At 48.9% G+C, this 21,171-nt stretch overlaps 1 protein-coding gene across 4 annotated transcripts in view; it reads right to left on the reverse strand.

The window, feature by feature from the left end:
- DNAAF8 (dynein axonemal assembly factor 8) overlaps positions 1-21,171 on the reverse strand; it is a 96,714-nt gene that overhangs the window by 15,740 nt on the left and 59,803 nt on the right. For 3 of the 4 annotated variants that reach the window (XM_063414794.1, XM_063414791.1, XM_063414792.1), the window contains 8 exons: positions 19,745-20,071; positions 18,010-18,078; positions 16,496-16,549; positions 14,437-14,606; positions 9,128-9,323; positions 5,649-5,743; positions 4,597-4,717; positions 1,766-1,983 (listed from right to left, as the gene is read on the reverse strand). In XM_063414794.1, the coding sequence (XP_063270864.1) occupies positions 1,766-1,983; positions 4,597-4,717; positions 5,649-5,743; positions 9,128-9,323; positions 14,437-14,606; positions 16,496-16,549; positions 18,010-18,078; positions 19,745-20,071 (1,250 nt within the window). The remainder of the gene's footprint in view (positions 1-1,765; positions 1,984-4,596; positions 4,718-5,648; positions 5,744-9,127; positions 9,324-14,436; positions 14,607-16,495; positions 16,550-18,009; positions 18,079-19,744; positions 20,072-21,171) is intronic. The other variant, XM_063414793.1, reaches the window with a different exon arrangement.

Here is a 21,171-nt window from a genome sequence, read left to right on the forward strand (position 1 = left end):
GTTTGCGATCCCCACAGCCCTCCAGGGTTCCTGCTGCCCTCTCTGGGTGAAAACCAGCAGAGTATCTGGGTGTGTTATTCACTCCCTACCTCTGCTGGAAGCAGGAACACCAAGACAGGTAAATATTGAGATATTGCAGCAGAAACACTCATTACCTGAAGCAGCCCATCTCCCTTCTACAGAGGGAGAGCAAAGGCTGTAACATTCACCTTTGGCTCAGCAGTGACAGATCCTTCTGGAAACACAGCAGCTCTGCCCAGGGCCATTTATCTCTGGGGGAGCAAGGAGGGATGGCTCTGCTCCCCCAGCGCTGATTTGTCCTTCTTAGAGAGCTGTGCACATCCATGTGCAGAGGGACAGATCCTCGAGGGATCCAGGGGACAGGCAGCAGTGCTTACACTAATTGGCTGCTAGATGTAATTGCTGTTCCATACAGATGTACTTCAAAGGGATGCTGTCAGTTTTAAAAAGCACAACCTGAAAAGTTGTTACATGCTCCTATTACAGATAACACCCAAGACTCAGAACTGAGAGCTGGAAGCCCAAATGTTTGTGTTTTGTGAGGGGGCTGCTGTGGTCTGGCAGCTCTCAGGTGATTGTTGCTTTGCTACTGCCACTGTGATTACTTTCCCCCCTTGTGCACTCTCTGCTGCTGACAGCACTTCCCTGCACATTCCAGCTTTGCCCAGGCAAGGTTCCTGAATGGGTGAGCTTCTCCTACACCAAAAGGAAAACAGTCTGGGCCTGGTATTCTGTTGCTGTGGAGCAACGTCAGCTCAGCCCAGCAGCACATCCTGTACCCAAACCCCAGGCTGGGCTGGACCTGAGAGCCACAGAATGGTTTGGGTTGAAAGGGACATCAAAGCCCATCCAGTCCCACCCCCTGCCATGGCAGGGACACCTTCCACTGTCCCAGGCTGCTCCAAGCCCTGTCCAGCCTGGCCTTGGACACTGCCAGGGATCCAGGGGCAGCCACAGCTGCTCTGGGCACCCTGTGCCAGGGCCTGCCCACCCTCCCAGGGAACAATTCCCTCCCAATATCCCATCCATCCCAGCCCTCTGACAGTGGGAAGCCATTCCCTGTGTCCTGTCCCTTCAGGTCCTTGTAAATAGGCTCTCTCCATCTTTCTTTCTTCACATACTGGAAGGCTACAGTTAGGTCACCCCAAAGCCTTTTCTTCTCCAGGTGAACAATCCCAATTTCCTCAGCCTTTCCTCAGAGCAGAGCTGCTCCATCCCTCTGATCATCCTGGTGCCTCCTCTGCACTGGCTCCAGCAGCTCCATGTCCTTCCTGTGCTGGGAACCCCAGAGTTAGAGGCAACATTCCAGGGGGGAAACCTGGCTCAGGCTCCAAGGCACAGTCCAAGAAGAAAGAAGGTTTTTTAGCATTGTAGAGGAGGATTAATGGGGTGTGATTACAGAGGGGGAAATAGAAACTGTATTTATATGGAGAAACAAGACAGGAGACAGCAGCAGAGCACACGGAACAGGGTGATGGCTGACTGGAATGAAACATTCAATAAGTGAGTGATGGATGGGCCATTCCCACCAGGGCTGTGTGAGGGGATGGTGTTGAGGGCTCCCAGGGATGCAGCACCACCAGGAAGTGTCCCCAGTGCCCACAATACTCACCAGTGGTGCCAGGGCTTAGAGGCAGTGTTGCAATATTGCCACCAAAGCCTCGGGGCAGCACATCAGAGCAAGGCATTAAAGGGCTCTTCCTTTGTGCCAAGGCAGCAAAGCCCAGCTCCAGCTGTTCCATACCTTGGCTGCAACACTGCCCTTGGCCCTGCTGAGCATCTGGGAGATGCAGAGAGCCTGAGGTGAGTCCAGCACGGCCAGGCGAGCTCCGGTCACCACAAAGCCACTGCCCACGAGCTCCTCCAGCAGCTCCACATACGGGGGCGGCTCCGAACCCCGCAGGATTATCCCGGGCAGCACCAGGCAGGTGGTTTGGCAGAGCTTCTCCAGCAATGCCTGACCTGATGGGAAAAGAGCAAAACACTTATTTGGTCTCTCCCCGCAGGGACTCAGTACCTCTGCCCTGGTACAGATGTGTCCATGGCAGCTGGAGGCACTGCGGTGTTGGGATGTGCCCTGGGATGTGCCCTGGGACGTACCCTGGGATGTGCTCTGGTTTGTGCCCTGGGATGTGCCCTGGGATGTGCCCTGGGATGTGCCCTGAGATGTGCCCTGGGATGTGCCATGGGATGTGCCCTGGGATGTGCTCTGGTTTGTGCCCTGGGATGTGCCCTGGGACGTGCTCTGGTTTGTGCCATGGGATGTGCCCTGGGATGTGCCCTGGGATGTGCCATGGGATGTGCCCTGGTTTGTGCCCTGGGATGTGCTCTGGGATGTGCACTGGGATGTGCTCTGGGATGTGCCCTGGGATGTGCACTGGGATGTGCCATGGGATGTGCCCTGGTTTGTGCCCTGGGATGTGCTCTGGGATGTGCCCTGGGATGTGCCCTGGGATGTGCCATGGGATGTGCACTGGGATGTGCTCTGGGATGTGCTCTGGGATGTGTTCTGGGATGTGCCATGGGATGTGCCCTGGTTTGTGCCCTGGGATGTGCTCTGGGATGTGCCCTGGGATGTGCCCTGGGATGTGCCATGGGATGTGCCCTGGGATGTGCCATGGGATGTGCCCTGGGATGTGCTCTGGGATGTGCCATGGGATGTGCCCTGGGATGTGCTCTGGGATGTGCCATGGGATGTGCCCTGGGATGCTCATCCCGAGCTGCTGCCGCCTTTGTGTCCCTGTCTGGAGATCACAAGACAGCAGGAGTGACCCCATTTCAGGAGTCAGACAAGGACAACTGCTGGTTTGCTACAGGAGATACTATTCCATTTTAATTTTTTCCAAGCAGAGAAAGCTGCTAATCCAGCTGCTTTTATAATCCCAAATGTAATTCTGCACAGCATACGTGAGGCTTAATGTATTTCATATTTTCCTTATGATAAATCTGTCTGTCCATTAGGCAGCAGCTTTGTGATAATTACTTGCTGGAAGGAGGTTTCCTTGTGTGCAAGAGCTTCCTCTAGTGTCCAAGACGAGCCCAGAACGTGAGTGATGTGTCTGCTTTGCTGGAGGCACTTACGAGATCGTGCCTGACAGTTCAGAGATCACGTGGACTTGCTTTTCCAGGGCAGTAACTCTTTGAAATACATTTTCTGAGACACAAACACATCAGGGCTGAACACTGCTTTCCTTTTTACTCTGCTTAGGCATCTTCAAAGCTAAGATATCCTCATGCAGCAGGAAATTAGGGGCATGTATTTTGAGATTAGTTCCTGACACTGAGCTGTGCAAAGCCTGCAGAATACCTGTGCTCTCTCCACAACAAGATTTTATTTCATTTTATTTCATTTCATTTCATTTTATGCAATCTCTTCTACAAATCAAATGATTCAGTCACAGCAACCTGCTCCTTTCCCATTGTGCACTAAGATGATGGGGGAAACACCCTTCCCAAATACCTTGGGACAAATCCTCCTTCAGAGACCCCTTGCACCACAGTGACTTGGTGTTCTCCCCAGGAGCAGAGGACTCGATTCACCACCCCCTCCTTGCCCTCCTGCACCTGCTGGTATGTGACCAGTGCCCCCCAAGTCCTGTGTCAGCCTGGGCTGGGCTGTGATTCTGTCACTTTTTTATCCTGCTCCTCTCCCATCCACAGCAATCCTGTGGCTCCACTGCTGGGATTAAGGACTGCAGTGATCAGGTGCAGCACAGGAACATTTTCTGAGCTGCCCACATCAGTCACATCAGAACTGAAGCTACAGCAATGGGAACAGCCTGGTTCTGAACAATTCTGTTCCCCAGGGAACACCACAGGGATGCTTCACCTGGTCCCTGCTTGTTTATAAAGGCTTGGGATCAATCCATATCATCCCAAGGTGGGAGCATCCCCTCGTGTCAGTGCCATGTCCTGCCCCTGCAGCACAGCTGTGTTTACACATGTCTATCAAATCAAATCAGCAGGAAAGGCCCTGAGAAGCTGCTGCATCCCACCAAGTGTCAGCCTGGCTGAGGCTTCAGCTCCCAATCAAAGTCAGCCTGGCCATAGCTGGGAGTCATGTGGAGCTGGCAGCTGCTCAGCAGCAGTGGGAGCTGAAGGAGCTCTCAGCCCAGCTCAGGAGAGGCCTCTGGCCACGCTGCCAGCAGCACTCCCTGCACCAACTGATATTTATCTACTCACAGCACTGAACAGCTCACACTGCCCAGCCCTGCGCTCTTGCCCCTCCAGGAGGCTCTGAAGGGACACAAACCACCAGGGTTGTGCTGAGACACCTGGGAAGGCTTCAGAGAGGAACACGTGCTGGTCTGACACCGGCTGTGCTGTCAGTGCTTGCTCTGCTGCTGCTGCTGCTAAGGTCAGCCCTTGTGGACAGCTCTGTCTGTAAACCCCTGAAGTGCTGGCAGGTGAACAGTTAAAGCCTGGACTCCCCTGGAGCTGTTCTCTGCAGCTCAGCGCTGTCTCTCCCTTCTGAAAGCACATAAATACCCAATTCTGCTGCCACCAGATGGTTTGTCTTGCTGTCCAATTAATCAATAGCAGTTCCAATGGAGAACAGGAGTTACATTTCCTTACCAGGACTGCCTGGCTGCTCAGAGCCCGGGACACTGGGATGTCTGCCCGGGTCACGGGTTAGAATCTTGCGCAGTGTCCTGATTCCCAGGCTGAGGATGGGGTCACGGTTCAGGTTTTGGATCTGCAGGAGGGAAGGCAGGGAGGGAGGCAGAAGCAAGTCATGTGAACACATTACCTAATGAGGAGGGATAACACTCCTCAAGTATTGGCTCAGGCAAGCTGTGAAGCTTTTGTTGCTGTTGTGCACTTCTGTAATTGCCAGCCCAGAAAACACCTGCTTGTCTGGAGATACAAGAACATTTTGCATGCATTCTTCTTTTTAATTGAGGCTTAATTCAGTGCAGCATCTCATCATCCTTTTCAAGGCCCCATATCCAGACATCATTCTAAGGTCTCTACTCCCAGCTTTTCAAGGCCAGGAGCTCAAACAAAACCTGTGAGAGTCTGACAGCTTTACGCAGTGCCACGCCGGGGTAGCAGCTCCCTCTGTCCCTGAATGAACTGGCACAGTCAGGATGCCCTGCACTGAGCTGCACACCCACGAGTGAAGGCCATTCCAGATGTGGCCATTTCCAGAGCTAATCTCCTGGGAGGACCATCTCAGCTGGATCACCTCTGAGCCACAGCACAGCTCTAACATTTCCAGCCCTTGGCTCAGCGCATCCCAATCATTTTCACATCATCAGCCATCCCATCCCTGAGCGATGCAAAGCTGGTGAAAAACCAGCTCCTGGGCCAAGTGTGCCTTAGCAGCCAGGGTGAGGCTGCTGTCTCTGCTTCCAAAGCAATGTTGATCGTTTGGGAGCACAAGCCCGGAGCTCTGAGCAGCAGAGCTTGCTGAACAAACAGATCTGCAGCAGCTCTTCCCCACCGAGGCTGCCGGGGTCAGTGAAGAGGGAGGAACATCCCCAGCACCGGGAGAACTTGGCAGCTTGGGAAACACAGCCAGAGCTGCATTATCTAAAGCATAATAGGAGAAAGGTCAGGATAGCAGGGCCAAAGCTGCTGCTCTGGCACAGCAGGATAAAGCTCAGGAAAGGGCAGATTCCTACCTCTTGCTCCTGCACTGTCTGACACTGGGCACAGCACAGCCCTTCTGGGAAAAACAGCTTCACATCCCGGACAGCCATTGGATAGGATCTGGAGCCTGAGAGATAAATACAATGAGAAGATTCTCTCAGGCCATGAATTAAACATTCTCTAGACTCACACTCATCTTTTGGAGAGATTGATGATGTGCAACTCACTGCAGTAATTGCTTTAAAGGCCAGCTGTTCTGTACAGTAATAGCAAACATTTTAAACCATTATATTTAGAATAGTTCCATTGCCTCCTTGGTATTTTGATTCTGTCCGACAATCACTCAGCAGCTTCCTCATGTAAACAAGACTCCTTCTATTTCTTAATAGTGGAGCTGAGGGAATCATATTAAGGAGACTGTGAAACCTTCCAATTTCAGCTCTAAATCCTGTTATTCCCTTGCTTCTGGATCACACCAGGCTGCCCTGACTGAAGGGGAAGAGCTATTGGTAAAGCAAATAGACTTAATAAAAATAACGCAGATCCCAAATCCGCTGGGAACTCTGACTGACCACGGAAATCAGAATTAGCAGGAGGCATTGCTGATGGAAGTACATTTTTCTGTTCACCTCTGGTCAAGAAAGGTAAATTGAGACAGGAACAGTCAGAGAAATGACATGAGGATGACTGGGGAAATGGAGAATCATCTGAAGAGTTAGAACAGACCTTGGCTCATTTGACCCAACACGACCCAAAGCTGAGGAACAAGCCTGATTTCTGATAAACACTTCAGGGTAGGAAAGGTCAGAGGTGTAAAAAGAGCTACTTAAAATAAAGTCCAGATAATGGCACAGGAACAAATGGGCACAAACTGTGTGAGGCTATATTTAAGTTTGAAAATGTAAGAAGATTTTTAGCTCTCCAAGCTCTGTGACATCCATCCTGTTGGGGTGGGTGCTTATGGAAGGGAAAACGTGATGGGTCTGTCTGTGAGGGAATTAACTGAACTCAGTGACTCGAGAGGTCCCTCCAGGCTGAGCAGCTGAATATTTCCCTATAAAGCAACAGTGTTATAAAGCATTACTCAGAATGTTTGGAGATTTGTAGATGGAAAATATCAGAGAGGGAAGGCTTTTTCTATTGGAGTTTAGATAGACTGTCAACGTGCTGGCACAAATCCATCCTCCTGGGATACAAATATCCTCTGAAATATTACCACCTTTGAGGCTACTCATTCAAAAGATCCCACCTGAGAGCACTCAGCCCTGTTGGAGCTCCATAATTCCAGGTTTTGTATAGCCAGAGCCCTTAAGGCAGCAGTTTACAATCCTGAGGTTGTGTAAGTCCCAGTGTATGAGCTGGGCTGGATCCTTTCCATACCTCCACACCAAACCTTCTGTGCTTCCATCATTTGTGGCATTACAGAGAACACAAATGCTCCCAAAATGAGCTTTTACTCTCACTTTGCTCAAGGTACAAGACAGTGTAGGGTGCAATGTAAGAGCTCTTTGGATGCAAGAACAAGCACAGCCCAATGACCTCCCAAGCCCCAGAGGAGATGGGAGGGTGCAGGTTCACCTCTGCAGCTGAGCCCCAGAGGATTAAAGCTGTGTTTCTTGGTTCACCAGCCTCCCTGGAAGCCCATCTTCATCTAAATTGCATTTCCTCTGTCACTTTGGGAGGAAGAGTGGGAGTTTGCTCTGCTTCAGGCATTAACTGAAGTTCTTCCTCAGCTGGAGCAAAACTAGGAAAGCCCAGTATTCCCTCCTGGGAAAGGAAGATGGCCTTGCACAGTCCCCCAGTTACTCATTGAAGGTTCTTCCAGATTAACTTGGGGGTAAATGTTTCTCCTGTGTTGGAGGACAAGCTTGGGGAGGTGCAGGGGGTTAGGAACACTCCTTTCCCTGTGGGTAGATGGCTCCAGGGCAGGGCAGCTGGGTCAGATCCATCAGAGTTAGCTACAGCTGCATCCCTGTTCCTGGGATGTGTGCAGGGAGGGCTCTGTGGGCCAGCCCTACAGCTGGGTCCTGCACAGGGCACCTGCTCTGGCTCAGCCCAGATCTCAAGAGCCACTTCAGATCCAGCCTAGGGGTCTGAAGGGAGTCAGAACATCCAAGGATCTCTCTCACACAGGGAGCTCCCTGTAACTCCCAACAAAAATGGGATGAGACTCAGCTTCCCTTGCTCATTTTCCCTGAGTTATGCTGGGGATGCCCCAACTGTAGCAAACATCTGAAATCTGGGATATATATTATCCACTCTTAGCCATGACTGAGGCGTTTCAGAGCAATCTGGATATACAATCCATTCATTCATCTCCAGAGCAAGAGAAGCAGGGGCTGACAATGGACAAGTATTGGCTGGAGAGCCCTGACCACTTGTTTTTTTTGTGTAAGTAGATCCTGCTCTTCAGTCACTCCCACAAATCCTCTGGGATCTCTCCTGGCTGAGTCCAAGTCTTCAGGGTTAAAGAAGGTTCTGCAGCAAAGGGTTGGTTCTCTTTCCCAAGCTGTGGCTCCTTTATTTCCTGCCAGTTCTCAGCAGCCCACTTGATATGGATGGAAAGAGGGGGTGATTTCACAGCTCAGGATACAACGGGAAGAGCCAAATAATCCAAAGGATCTTGTAAGGAAAGTCCCTGTGGGACTTGAGGGCACACAGTGCCTGTGTTTACAAAAGTTATTACTTTATTATTTTTATATTCCTTTAGGTATTAGAGCAAAATCAGTGTAACACTGATGAGAAACATAGGCAGGGAGCTAACCATGCTTAATACCCTGTGAATTTTGGAATGACATCCTTCCCTCCTTAATGGAGGCAATAATGTCGGGCTCTGCACAGGCTGCTCTCTCCCAGGAGAAAGGATACCTCCCATTTTCCCATCCTTCACACACTTCCCCCACACACACTGCAACATCCCAGCACCTCCCTGCTGGCAGAGGAGCTGGGATGGTTCAGCATTCCAAGGATGCTGAGCTGCCCTGTGCCTCTGCCCATGTGCCAGCTGGAAAAGCCTTTCCACATGGGACACAGCTGAGGTTCCCTGCTTGCCTCGGCCAGAGCAGGCTGGGAGCACCTCTCTCCTGCCAGCCTTCAGCACTGTGAGATGTTACAGGAACTTGGAGTCTTTGTGGAATCTTGGAACTGGCCAATGGGTAATGGAGACATCAGGAAGGGAAGACAGATGGGTTCTTGGGGATAATTCCAAAATAACCAAGCTAAAAGGACAAAATGACCAAGCAGGAAAGAGATCAAAGGAAATCTGTTCTGATAAAGCCAGAGCTAGGGCTGCTCTGGGAAGAACCTTTTTGGAATGTATCTTCTGGGAGAATATTTCATTGCTTGAGACATACTCAGTTCAGCCACCAAGAACACAGGGAAACCTTTCTAGGGAATAATGGCCTCCAGTGCCTGCCAAGGCTGGATCTGTAGGAGGGAACAGTGCAGGAGGGAACAACACATAACATATTGTATATCTGAGCTTTTGAATTTCTCTTTTACAAAAGCCTACCATAAAATCCATTCTGGACTGTGCTGGTGCCATACTGAGCCCTCCAGAGGCGTGGATCCAGTGCTTGGGCCAGCTGAGGATCCTCTGGTCCCAGCAGATCCATCAGCTTCTTCACAGCATTGGGCCTCTGCAGGCACAGCACCAGGGCACTGCCCGAGGTAAGGTAGGTACAGTGAGCTTCTACAGCAGCTGGATCCTGAGAAGAAATCAGAGATGGAACAGGTTAAAGGGAGCTGGTGGGCACTGGGAACATCCCAGCTTTCCTTTGGTAGGAAGTTGTGAGTAAGCAAATCTGCTGTTGCTCCTTGGGTTTTTTTCCTCTTTAATACACTGCTGGTGTACTAAAGATTCCAAAATCTAGAGCTCAAACACCAGGCAGTTCCTGTGACATCCAGCAGGTCACAGGAGGGCTCTTTCTTCAGGGGAACATCCAGATCAGAAGGAAGCATGGACATAAGCAAGAATACCAGGGTCATAAATAGTCTGGGATGAGGAGCCACGTTTGATTCTCCAGCTGATATAAAATGATGGATCACAAATACCAGAGTTTTGCTTTTTGAATTCACAAAAGCCAGGACCCCCCCCCCCCCCCACCCCCTGCTCCTCCTGAAGAGGGAATTCCAGACACCAGTTAGGATCAGGACTACTGAACTGGGAGGGTCAGACCAGGGACTGCAAGAAATCAGTTTGTTCTTCTGGCCTTGTCTGATGCCCTTTGCTCCAGATCAAATTCCTCCACCTTTGCTTCTTTTCCAAGCACGGTCAGTTCAGCCCATGCCCACTCCTGTGCAGAGCTGTGGAGGTCACAGCACCCTGGGATTGTACACTGAGGAAGGATGAGAAGCAACCACTGCACTGCTGAGGAGAGGGCTGGGGACAGACAGACTGACAGGGACCCTGGGACGGCAGCAGAACCGGGGCAGGCGGGTGGCAGAGCTCTCTGGCCTTGCTGCCTGCTTTAATCAAGGCAAACCTCGGGAAGCCAGGCCTGCTGCAGATGTCTGGGCTGAGCACAAGGTCAGAGTGCCCACAGCAGCTGCAGCTCTGCCTCCTCCTGCTTCTCCATCTGAATAACATGGCAGGAGCATCCAGTTCTGCCTCTTCCTGCCCTTCCATCTCAATAATGTGGCAGGAACATCCAGCTGTGCCTTATCCTGCCCCTCCACCTAAATAACATGGCAGGAGCAGCCAGTTCTGAGTCTTCCTCCCCCCCCATCTGAACAAGGTGTCAGGAGCATCCAGTTCTGCCTCTTCCTGCCCTTCCATCTGAACAAGGTGTCAGGAACATCCAGCTGGGCCTCCCTGCACCCCACAGTGCAGCAGCCAGGCCTGGATGTTCTCCCCAGCTTAAGAAAACAAGGGCATTTCCAGCTCCCTGCCAGAATCAACCCATGGCTATTTACTTTTTTCCCAGTTTTTGAGGAAATAAAAAACAAGAGGAGGAAAAGGCACCATTTGATTCAGCTGAATCACGTCATTCACAGAGGTTTTAATTCCTCTATTTTTTAATCTTCTAAAAGCAGCAGAGGATAGCAATTCTCTAGATAAAACATTTCCAAAAGCAAATCCTATCATTTCATTTAAAAATATGGAGATAAAGCACTTCAAGGCCTCTCTGCTTTTCTATCACGTGCAACCATTCAGTGCCTTTGACCCAAATCTTCTCGCACTCGCCTGCCTCCTAAATTGCATCTCTGAGAAGTAGGTTATGAATTGACAACCACGGGCTCAAGGGTGATATTCCCCCCTCTATTTGCAAAGGCAAAATACTCCCTGAGAAAACCCCTCTGTGCTTAAATTGTGAGGTATTTAGGGGCTGGGTGTGGTGTTTGTCAATGCTCCTGCCTCATGGGAGCGTGTCACTCAGGGGCTCTCTGGTGACAAGAGCTCTGCTTGCATGAGGATGAAGAATTTCAGCTTGTCACAGTGTACTGAAAAATGGTGACACTCATTCAGTTCTGTATAATACAAAATAATCCCTTTCTGCTTAAAAATTTTTGTTAGTTAAAAAAATGGATTTAATCCACTTTTCTATGGGTTTTCTCTTTGGGCAATGAAAAACCAGTGATGTCTTTCATGGCAGCTTTCAAAAGGACTGATAAAACATATCAATATTCATCCAGGTTGGAAACAGCTGCAAAGAAAACATTCAGTTTCTGTTAAATAGACCAGAATAAATGAAAGTATTTTGTTCCAGAGCTTCGAACCAGTGATTTCAGATCTAAATAACAAAACTCTTGTGTCTTTAGGTTGCTCCCCAGCAAATCCACGGACCTGGGCTTGAGGATGATGTTGTTTCTAATTGCTACTGATGGTGTCAGGGAGCTTCTGGCAGCTCCTCTCACTCCTCACAGCCACTGCAGACTCTGCCAGCCCAGCGCTGCCCTCACTCCCTCCATGCCCACCCTGCCCTTGCGGGTCCCAGCTGTGCTGGGCTGCCCCTGTGCGGCTGCCCGGGATCACGGGAGCGGTTTCGCTGAGAGGAGGTTCCAGCTGTGCGCCGGCTCGGGGGGAATAACGGGATTAAAGAGCAGCGGAATGATCCGGCTGCCTTCACCGCCGGAATCACAGGATGGGGCTGGAGGGAATCGTGCAGTTATTGAGCCCAGTGACCTGCTACTGCAGGCAGCCACATCAGGTGATCCCCCACAGCAAGACAGGCCCCACTGGAAAAATAAAGCGCAGACTGGCGATCTGCACAGGGCAGGATGTGCTGGATAAGCAGTGAAGGGAGGCGCAGGCTCCCTGGGCAGACTCCCCTGGGAACAGGCGCTCCTGGCTGGCTCAACACCACTGGGTCATGCTGAAAGCTGGGGAGACAACGTCAGCTCTATTTACATGACCTTTATTTTCTCTAATCATTATTAAACTGCAGATAAAATATCTTGTTGTGGCTCCTGTGATTTGATAACCTCGGCAAGGAGCAGAGCAGTTGTTTTCTCTCGTGCTCCAAAGGCCACGCGCCGCTCCGAGCTCGAGGGGACTATTTTGGTTGGAAAAGCAATCACGGAGCTGAGCTCGTGCTGCCAAGGATATTTATCAAGTGCATGTAAATAATACATTAGAAAGGAAAAGGAGATGTGAGGTTGTCTTACTTGCAGTGAATAAACCCAGATTTGCTCTCAAGTGCTGTGTACACACAACAAACCAGCATGTCCCAGTGCTTGGGGGTTCTCTGGAGATGGATTTTGGAGCATGCTTCGGGTAAAGTGAGAAAAAGTCCTGGACAGAACTTCTAGAAGGGACAGACACACTGGGTCCATCTTCCTCAACAGGACATTTCATCATGGATCTCATCAATCCATAGAAATATCTCCAGGGGTGTCAGGGGATAGTGCCAGGCTCTTTCCAGCAGTGCCCAGTGACAGGACGAGCAGCAATGGTCAGAAACTAAAACCACTTCCTCCACCTGAAGAAGAACTTCCTTCCATGGAGGGTGGCAGAGCTGTGGAACTGCTGGCAGAGCTGCCCAGGGAGGGCTTGGAGTCTCCCTGTCTGGAGACATCCCAAACCCCCCTGGACATGTCCCTGTGTCACCTGCTCCAGGTGACCCTGCCCTGGCAGGGGGTGGCACTGGATGATCTCCAGCAGTCACTTCCAAACCCAACTGGGAATATCCCAGCTGGGATTCTGTGACCTGCTAAATATCAGCAATTTGCCCCCATATTAGGAGCCTCATTTGAAGCCCAGCATTGCATCCCACTGTGCCATAGGCTGAGGAGCAGATCCATCATGAACATTCCTCCCATCCAAAAGCTGTACATGGAATTTAACTGGGAAAAACAGCCCTGCCCTCAGGGCTGCCATTGAGCCACTTACCCACCGGATTTTCCAAATAACCCAGTCCCTGCAGCCTGCTGAGGCTTTTTCAAAATCTCCCGACTTATCTTGGGAGCTCAGCCTTTGCCAGCCCTCCCCAGTGAGAGCCATTCCTGCTGTTCTGAAAAGGAGCAGGAGCCCCTGGACAGCAGAAAGCATTTCCCACTGTCTGCTCCCCCTCACCAAGGGCAGACAGCTCTCTTTGCTTCCTCACTTTCAAACCCTGCTTTTCCCTCATGAACAAAACCCCAACAGTCTGTAATTTTTATACTCATTAGTCACCAGCTTTTCAAGGCAACTGAATCAATGCTCAACAGCTGCTCTGGTGTGTTGGAGAATGCCAAAACCAAGGAAATTTTCAGGAAACAACCTCTCCTCACATTTACCCCACATGCATCTGCATTGCTTCCTGAGGATATTTGGGGTTTTTAAGATGTTTTCTGTTTCAGATGATCAAAAAGGCATTTTGCATTTAGCTCTGTGATTAAATAACATTGGGAAGAATATCACCATCAACCCTAATGGCCACTATATCTCTCCTGACAGTGTAAATATTTAAATCTCAGATGCCTGTGCTCACTGCTACCATGCAGAAGGTATTAATTGTTCCAGAGCTCTGCCTTGGCATGTGCCTGTTTTCTTCTGGAAGCTTCTACCAAGAATTTCTAGGAGATAATGTTATAAAATTTCCAAACTTAACCCAAGTGCAGTATCAAGTAAAACGTTTGTTTTTTATAAAGTCAAGTGGTTAAATGTCTTCAGGAAAGCAATCAAATCACACAGATTGTTTTCCCCCAAGGGAAGTAAAAAAATAATAATCCAACTCCTCTCAAATGCCCAGAGTTCAGTTCCCTGGCTTTCACAGTATCCTTACACTCAGGGTACATCAGCTTGAGGAAAGAAAAGGTTTCTAATGCCATGAAGGAGCAGAAACAAACATCTATTTTTAGCTAATCAACCCCACAAGGCCCTAAGATTTAAGAACCCTCTCTATTGCCTATCAGACACGAGCAAGGACAATTTCCTCTGCTTGCAGGGTTCAGCTCCCAGGGTTCAGCTGTGTCTGCAATGTAACCTCAGGCAGCAGCAGCCCAGAGATGAGCATTCCCTGGCAGGGCAGGAGGCTTTCCCAGTTTCACCTCCTGGAATAAACCGGGCTCCCGGGATGTGCCCTACCTGGGGTGACCTGGGGGAAGGAGCAGAGGACACTGGCAGGGAGAGAGGCAGAGCTGCACAGATTCCTGCGAGGTCTGTATTGCCCACATCCCCCCCAGTTTCGTTTGGGAGGAACCGGGGCTGTCTGTACGGCTGCGATAAAAGCAGCCCTCCGCACGTCAGCTCGCTTTGTGCTGATCAGGTACAGATCTGATCGTTCCTTACAGCTCGCTCCCAGCAACAGCTCCCAAATCCCGGGTGGGAATTGTAGAATTTTCGGGAATGGATTTCCCCCAGCCCAGCCCCTTCTCTCCTCCGCAGCTCCCTTCACCAACCTGCTGCACCTCGCGGGGCAGGAGCGCGGAGGCCGCGGCCGCTCCCAGCTCCAGGTGCTTCATTCCCACCACGCAGAATTTTTGCAGGTGCAGATTGCGGAGGATCCCGGGCAGGCTGCGGCTCCAGAGGCCGGGTTTGATGAGCAGCACGGTGCACAGAACCTGTGCCCCTGCAACAGAGCGCTGGGTGAAACACGGCGGGGTTTGTTCACTGCCCTGGGCACGGGGGGCAGCGGAGACCTGGCAGGGAGCTCACAGAAATACCAACAAAACAAGTCCATAAAACCCTGGGCACAGAGGATCATTTATTTATTTGGGTTCGCTTTGTCGGGTCTTCAGATTAAAAATGTGTCTGAAATGGTCTAAGCTTGGAGGTCTCTCCATCAAGGAAATCTGTTCTAGATCCAAAAAGCTTTTGTGGTAGCTGTCAGATACGACTCAAAGCTTTATATTAGAGATTAATGTTTTAAGAGAGATAAAATATTCCCTTTTACATTTTTCATGTGAATGGTGGTGATTGTGTGATGTAATCCTTGAGCAGCTATTACCTTCTTACTCTGGTGTTCTGTATATTTTAGAGCTCTGTTTCAGAGAGGCACTAACAACCCTGACAGGTCCCAATTAATGTCATAAACCAATAATTAACTGAATTGTCTTTACCAAAATTGACATTCCAGAAAAAACTTTCTGCCACAGCTCTACCAGCAGAGCTGCCAGGAAGGTGCAGCACTCTGAGGAGCAGAAAACAAACCAGACCAAAAAGTTCTGCTGTCTGATGAAAATGGATTTAAAGGCAGAAAATACATAAATTCCATTTTTAAATGACAGCATTTTCAAATTTTTAGTCTTGCTAAAGTACTTGCTACTAAGAGATAGTTAATATTTTATCCTTATAACATCTTTTGGAGATTTATTGGCAAGTGCAGTGTCAGAACCAGTCTGTGAGGCCCAGGAACTGCTGGTGCTGAACCACATCAATCAGCAAGAGCACAGGGGAAAATCCCACAGCCTGCTAAAACTGATCCAAGCTGATCTGTTTGGGTACAAAAAATGTCATTTTCTGTTTCCTGTACACCCCAGTACTAATTACACAGATGTCAACGCAGCAAAGCATCAACCTGGAACTTAATGCCATTATTTCCAGGTGACAAGCAGGACATGGCACAGAAACACAGGATCAAAAATACAAACCAAGATTATTTCCTCCCCACTTGATATGGAAGCTTAACCCTTGTGCTGCAGGGAGCCCTCCTGTTACAGATGTGCTGTTTTCCTCACATCATTCCTGCACAGAAAGGTTCCATAGCAACAGCCTGGAAGTGCAGGAAGCTGCTGGGCTCCACCTCAGCAGCCTCACCCGTGTGTGTTATGTAAGCACTCAGTGGCCTCCAGATGTTTTCCTCACCATCTGCTGTGGGCTTGGGCAGATATTCTCGTTCTTCTGCTGTGTGAGTCACTACCTGCTGCATACTTAGGGACTTTAGACCCTTCAGGAGGATTGCCTGCTTGGTTTGGTCAAAGACACCTTGTCACCCAGAGCTGGCTTTCTCTCCTCAGGGATTATAAGTAGCAAGAATTAGAGAAAATACCACTAATTACCAATGGAACAATCTCTGCTGATCATGAATTACCAGAGGTACCTGTCTGGCAATGCTCAAACCTGCCTGATTTCCAATTCTGGCTGCTAAGAGCCTTTCCTGGTCTTTATTACATTTCTCTACTTTGTAATATTTTTAGATCTATTCCTCAGAATCCTTTCGTTTTTGCCTCCCCCGAAAATTACTACATAGGTTTTGATTTCATAGCCTAACTCTGAAAATAGAGTTTAGTTTATATGCTGTTTATAGATAATAGTTCAGATAGGTGTGACTTCAAATAAGTGGGAACTCAAGACAAGCAGATACCAAGTTTCCTGACTTTAGAGTGCATCACTGCCTGGATTCCAGCCTCAGGAAAATGTTGGTATAATCCTTTTGCTTATTTTGGGCTGGTACATCCACATGATTTAGTTCCACCAAGTCCTTGTCAAACCACATTTTCCCATTTGCTCTTCTCTCACCTGCTTGCAGGTAGGAAAACAGGGATTCTGCTTGGCACCTCCAGCTCTCACCCACTAAAGGAGAGAAGCAGATCTGAATGAGTTTTGTGTGTTCTGAGACAATCTGAGAATTGTGCTATCTCTACATAAAGCAGCCAGTATTACAGTGATACACTGATTTTTTAGGGTGTTACATTGAGATGGATGGATTGATTTCAGATGTCTGGGACACCCTGGGAGGGGTCACACTTCCTCCTTCTCTGGTAATCCCAGGAGCACAGGCTGATCAGGACTGCAAATCCTAAATCATGTTGGTTACCTTTTCAGGGATTTCAGGGAGTGGTTAGCAGTGGTTTTAAACCTATCTGTGCTCCCAATATTCCACAGTCAAGTCAGATGCTGCCCTGTTTCTGGTGTTCCCAGAGCTCAGGTGTTTTGTTTCATGTTCTCCCAGAAACAAAGAAGTGCTGTGGATCCTGAGTGCTGCTGATAAAACCTCCCTGGCATTCCCCAAGCATCCAGGAGTGGCTTGCTCCAGTGGTTCTTGAGGAGAGCAGAGCAGGATGAAAGGAGTCTGGGGAATCAGAACTTAGGATGAAAGCCAATAGAAAAATGTTCCCTTCAGTCTAATGTAAAACCTGCAGTGACCTGGAGATGAGGAAAATTAAGGCACTTCAGGCACATGAGAATTGAGAAGTTATCCAGATCTAGGGCACAGTGAGGGGAATCCTGCAGCAGATTGATAAAAGACTTCCTTTTCCAGTGACTGGCAAGTTTAGCCACTGTGATGTGCAAGGTAGAGAAGAAAAAACAAAAATCTGTTTGTCAAAACAGAATTACTTTTTTTTTGGTGTATTTATTGCTGTCCAAAATCCATGTCTCTCTGTTTTCCAGGGTTATGTAACTGGAGGGTACTTAGCCAAAGTGGTTTTTTTCTGAGCCCTCTTTCTCTTTCCACATGTTTGTTGCAATATTAAGAGCACAAACAGCAGGTGGAACCAGCCCTAAGGTCCTTGCCTTGTCTCATAACGTCTTAGCTCATCCTCCCAGCAGCAGCTTTTTTCCTTAGTGCTGGGGTTATCTGAAAGGACTTTGAGGATCTGTGAATCCCGTGGTGACCTGGGCAGCACCGGGGTGTAAATGACAGAGACATCCCTTCTGAGACACAGGAAATGCACCTTCTGCTCTGATTTCCCTCTCTAAAACATCATGGAAATCATCATTTCTGGGATCTACACCTGAAAAAGGCTACTAAAGAGGTGACATTAATTACTTTTCTAGCTGACTTTCCACAGCATCTGTCAGCAGGTCTTTCTCAGGACTGTGGAGAAGAAATGATGTGACAACACTGGCACCTTCCCCCAGCACTGGCTGGACACAGCTGGCCTTTCCTTCCCACTTGCCTGGGATTAGGATGTCTAACCAAAGATTTCCTAATCCCATTGCAATGGCTCTGACTGAGGATACAGTTTTCTTCAATCTATTTAAGAGTCTAAAATAACTTGGGTTTTTTTAAGGAGGCAACTGGTGCTCACCTGTGGTCTTCCCTTCAGTCCAGGAGCTCCTGCCGGGTGGTGGCAGGTATTTCACAGCAGGGTGGTGTTCTGCATCAGGAAAAGGAAGGACAGGTATTTTTAATGGATTCACAGATGGGAAACCTTCACTGTCTGGGGCTGGAGAGTGACAAAGGTAATTTTATTTAGCAGGGCAGATGTCTGGCCTGCTAGAAAATATTGAGGAGCTGTTCTTGAGCACAGAGGCCTCTCCATTTCTCCCACAACAATAAAAACTCAAGGAAAGAATGGAATTACCTTATAAAAGAGATAGTGCAGGATGCTGAGGTTGTGCCTCAGTTATGCTCCTTTGCTCCTCACAGTGGCTTTGGTGCAAAAGGCTGGCACTGCCATTGCAACCTCCCTCAAGAAACTGAGCTCACAGCTCTGCTTTCCTCTTATCCTGCCTTCCCATCTCAAGATAACTTTAATAAAGGGCTGTAGTGCATGAACTCTTCACAGTTTTAGACACCACTCTGGGATGTCTGATGCCTTCTCTTCTGAAGGCTCCTCTTCCTGCTCACCACTCTCACAGAGAACACCCCCATAGTTCACTGACAAATCAAACTTGCTGTGAGCCTGAGCTCAGGATCTTTTCCCAAACAAATCTCTCTTCCTGGTATTCAGCAAAGCCAATTTGTTACTGCACACTACACAGGCACAGTGGGTTTGACACAAGTGTCTAAGTTTGTGTTGATGACAAAGGACTTTTCTTCCCCAAGGAAAGATAAAGGAAGTGCTGCAAATTCAAAGCACGAATGCACTTATGGGACTGCATCACTCCCCCTCAGCTGATACATGGTGTTACCACAATCTTTGATTTCTCTCTGCTTCTGAGTAATCATAAAATCCCACAATGGCTTGGGTTGGAAGGGACCATCTTGTTCCAGCTCCCTGCCAGAAACTGTCAGGGTTCAGGACTGCTTCTGTCTGGGTGTCACGAGTCAGGCAGCCCCAGTTCTTCTCTGAATATTTCACATTAAAAGAGAACAGTGGGAGCTTGTAGTCTGCTGCTCTAAACCATCCACTATCAATAACCCCACAGTCTGCACAGTGATTTAGTTTTAAGAGGCATGGCTATACATTTCCTGCTACAGGAGGAAACTATCAAATTTACTGTGCTGAAAGATCGATGCTGGCACACATCACTGAACTCTGAGAAGCTTTTGACAGCAAAGGTCTCCATTCCTCTCTTCATTCTCCTCCAGGATAAAAAGAAATTCTCAAGAAATCTGTTTTCTTTGGCTCTTACAGATTGGTCATACCTTCATCTCCCTGAGCACAGGGCAAGGCTGAGGCAGCAAACTGAAAGTCTGGCACCACAATTAGGGGCCCACATTTAGGTGGGAGAACTCTTGGGCTCTGTTCTTCAGTTTCTCTTATAGAGAGGGTTTAAAATGCATGGTATTATTTACTGATCCTGCCAATTGTTCTGATATCTAATTAGTACTTATGGAGTACCTCAAGATCATCAGAAAGGGCACCAGGCCAGGCACAGCCACATTAATTAAATAGGCCACCTTGCAGATGACCTCAGCTGGCTCCTGCTGGTTTCATTGCCTCATCTTAATTCAGCCAAGCACAGAATTTACCCCCACATTATTATGTTTTCCTGTGGCTGAGAAAACCCCCAGCAGTGGATTCCTGTGTCCAAGTCCAATCCATTCCCACACACCCTAGAGCTGAGGATGACACAAGCAGTAAAAATGTGCCTTACCAGTTACCAAATCTGCCTCTGTGAAGAAGAGCATGGCTTGTCTGAAGGTCACCTCTGGGGTCAAGGCCATGAGTGCCTGTGGGAGGCTGTCCCCCGTGCCCAGCCTGTCCCTGCCCTGTGCCCATCCCTTCAGGGCAGCTCCCAGGGCTCGGAAGGCGTCGATGCCACGGAGCGCGCACACCAGGACAGGGCTGGACATCAGCGTGTGCAGGCTGCTCTGCCAGTGAGTGTCTCCAGCCTCAAAAGGGGTTATTTCCCTGGCCTGGCACCGGCTGAGATGGGGCAGCCACTTCAGGCCTAGGAGCTCAAATCCTGAATCAGGCTCTGCTGCAAGTCAAGAAAAATGTTTTTAGCACCAGACAGCAGCTTGTGTTTTGTAGAAGTTGTGCTTTCTTTTGGGTACAAACATTTTATTTCACATTGATTTTTTTTCCCTGCACAAGTTCCAATGTTACATTCCCCTGTGGGAATGGTTTCTCCCCCCTCAGGGATGCCTAGAGCTTGTACCATGTAGTTTGACCCTTCCCTCCCTTTTTGACCCCATTGGCTGTGTCCCAAACTGTCCCCCCCGACAAGACCTGAGAAAAGACCCTGTTCCTCTGTGCACCCCCTCTTTCCCTCTGGAGACCACCTGGAATAAACTTCTTACTGCAGCTAAGGGTTAGAGCCTCTTTTGGGTCCTTTTTCCTGTCTATGATATATTCCTCCAGAGCCTGAGAAGGCCTGAGCTAGCTTAGACCCTCGGAGGGGTTAAAAGGAGGATTTATTATCATTCCAATACTGTTTTGGCTTCTGTTTCATCCAGAATGGACTGTAGTGAAAATATAGGGAAATACTGGGAAAACCCACAAGATGCAGATTCTAAGAAATGCCATTACAGTGATGAACAAAAAAAGGGCTATCTGGGAAATCAACAGGGAGCCACAGGGAGCAAGTGCCATGATCTGATTAGAGAGCACAGCTAATGGAGGAGAGTTGAAAGGGAATCACTGAGAGTACACTGATAACAATGTGGCTTGGCACAGCATAATCCATAATTATGGATCCTTTAGCGCCTCTCATAACACTTCAAGCGATGTTCATCATAGTAACAAACTGCAGCAGAATGCTGACTTATCTCTAAAGTACTTTCAGTGTTGTTTGGTTTGTGAAGTTGCCTCCTGACTATGTAGGAAGGTATTTAGGGCTCAGTCCGTGAGTGCTGGAAGTTTCTCTTGGCTCAGATCTCGGATACAGAACTCCATAGGATTTCAAGTAGTATTTCAACATAGTTTTGGGAGAGCTGCATACAGCAGTGTAAGATGGGCAGACTTGTTCCCTTTGTGCCTCCACCTCCTGTGTTATCACACTTCAGTGCAACCTGCACATGAAATTACATCAGCTCCGTGTCCTTGGCAGCCCTTTTCACGCATATGTGAGCACCCAGC

This window comes from Prinia subflava, chromosome 17 (assembly GCF_021018805.1).
Source record: "Prinia subflava isolate CZ2003 ecotype Zambia chromosome 17, Cam_Psub_1.2, whole genome shotgun sequence".
Lineage (NCBI taxonomy): Eukaryota > Metazoa > Chordata > Aves > Passeriformes > Cisticolidae > Prinia > Prinia subflava.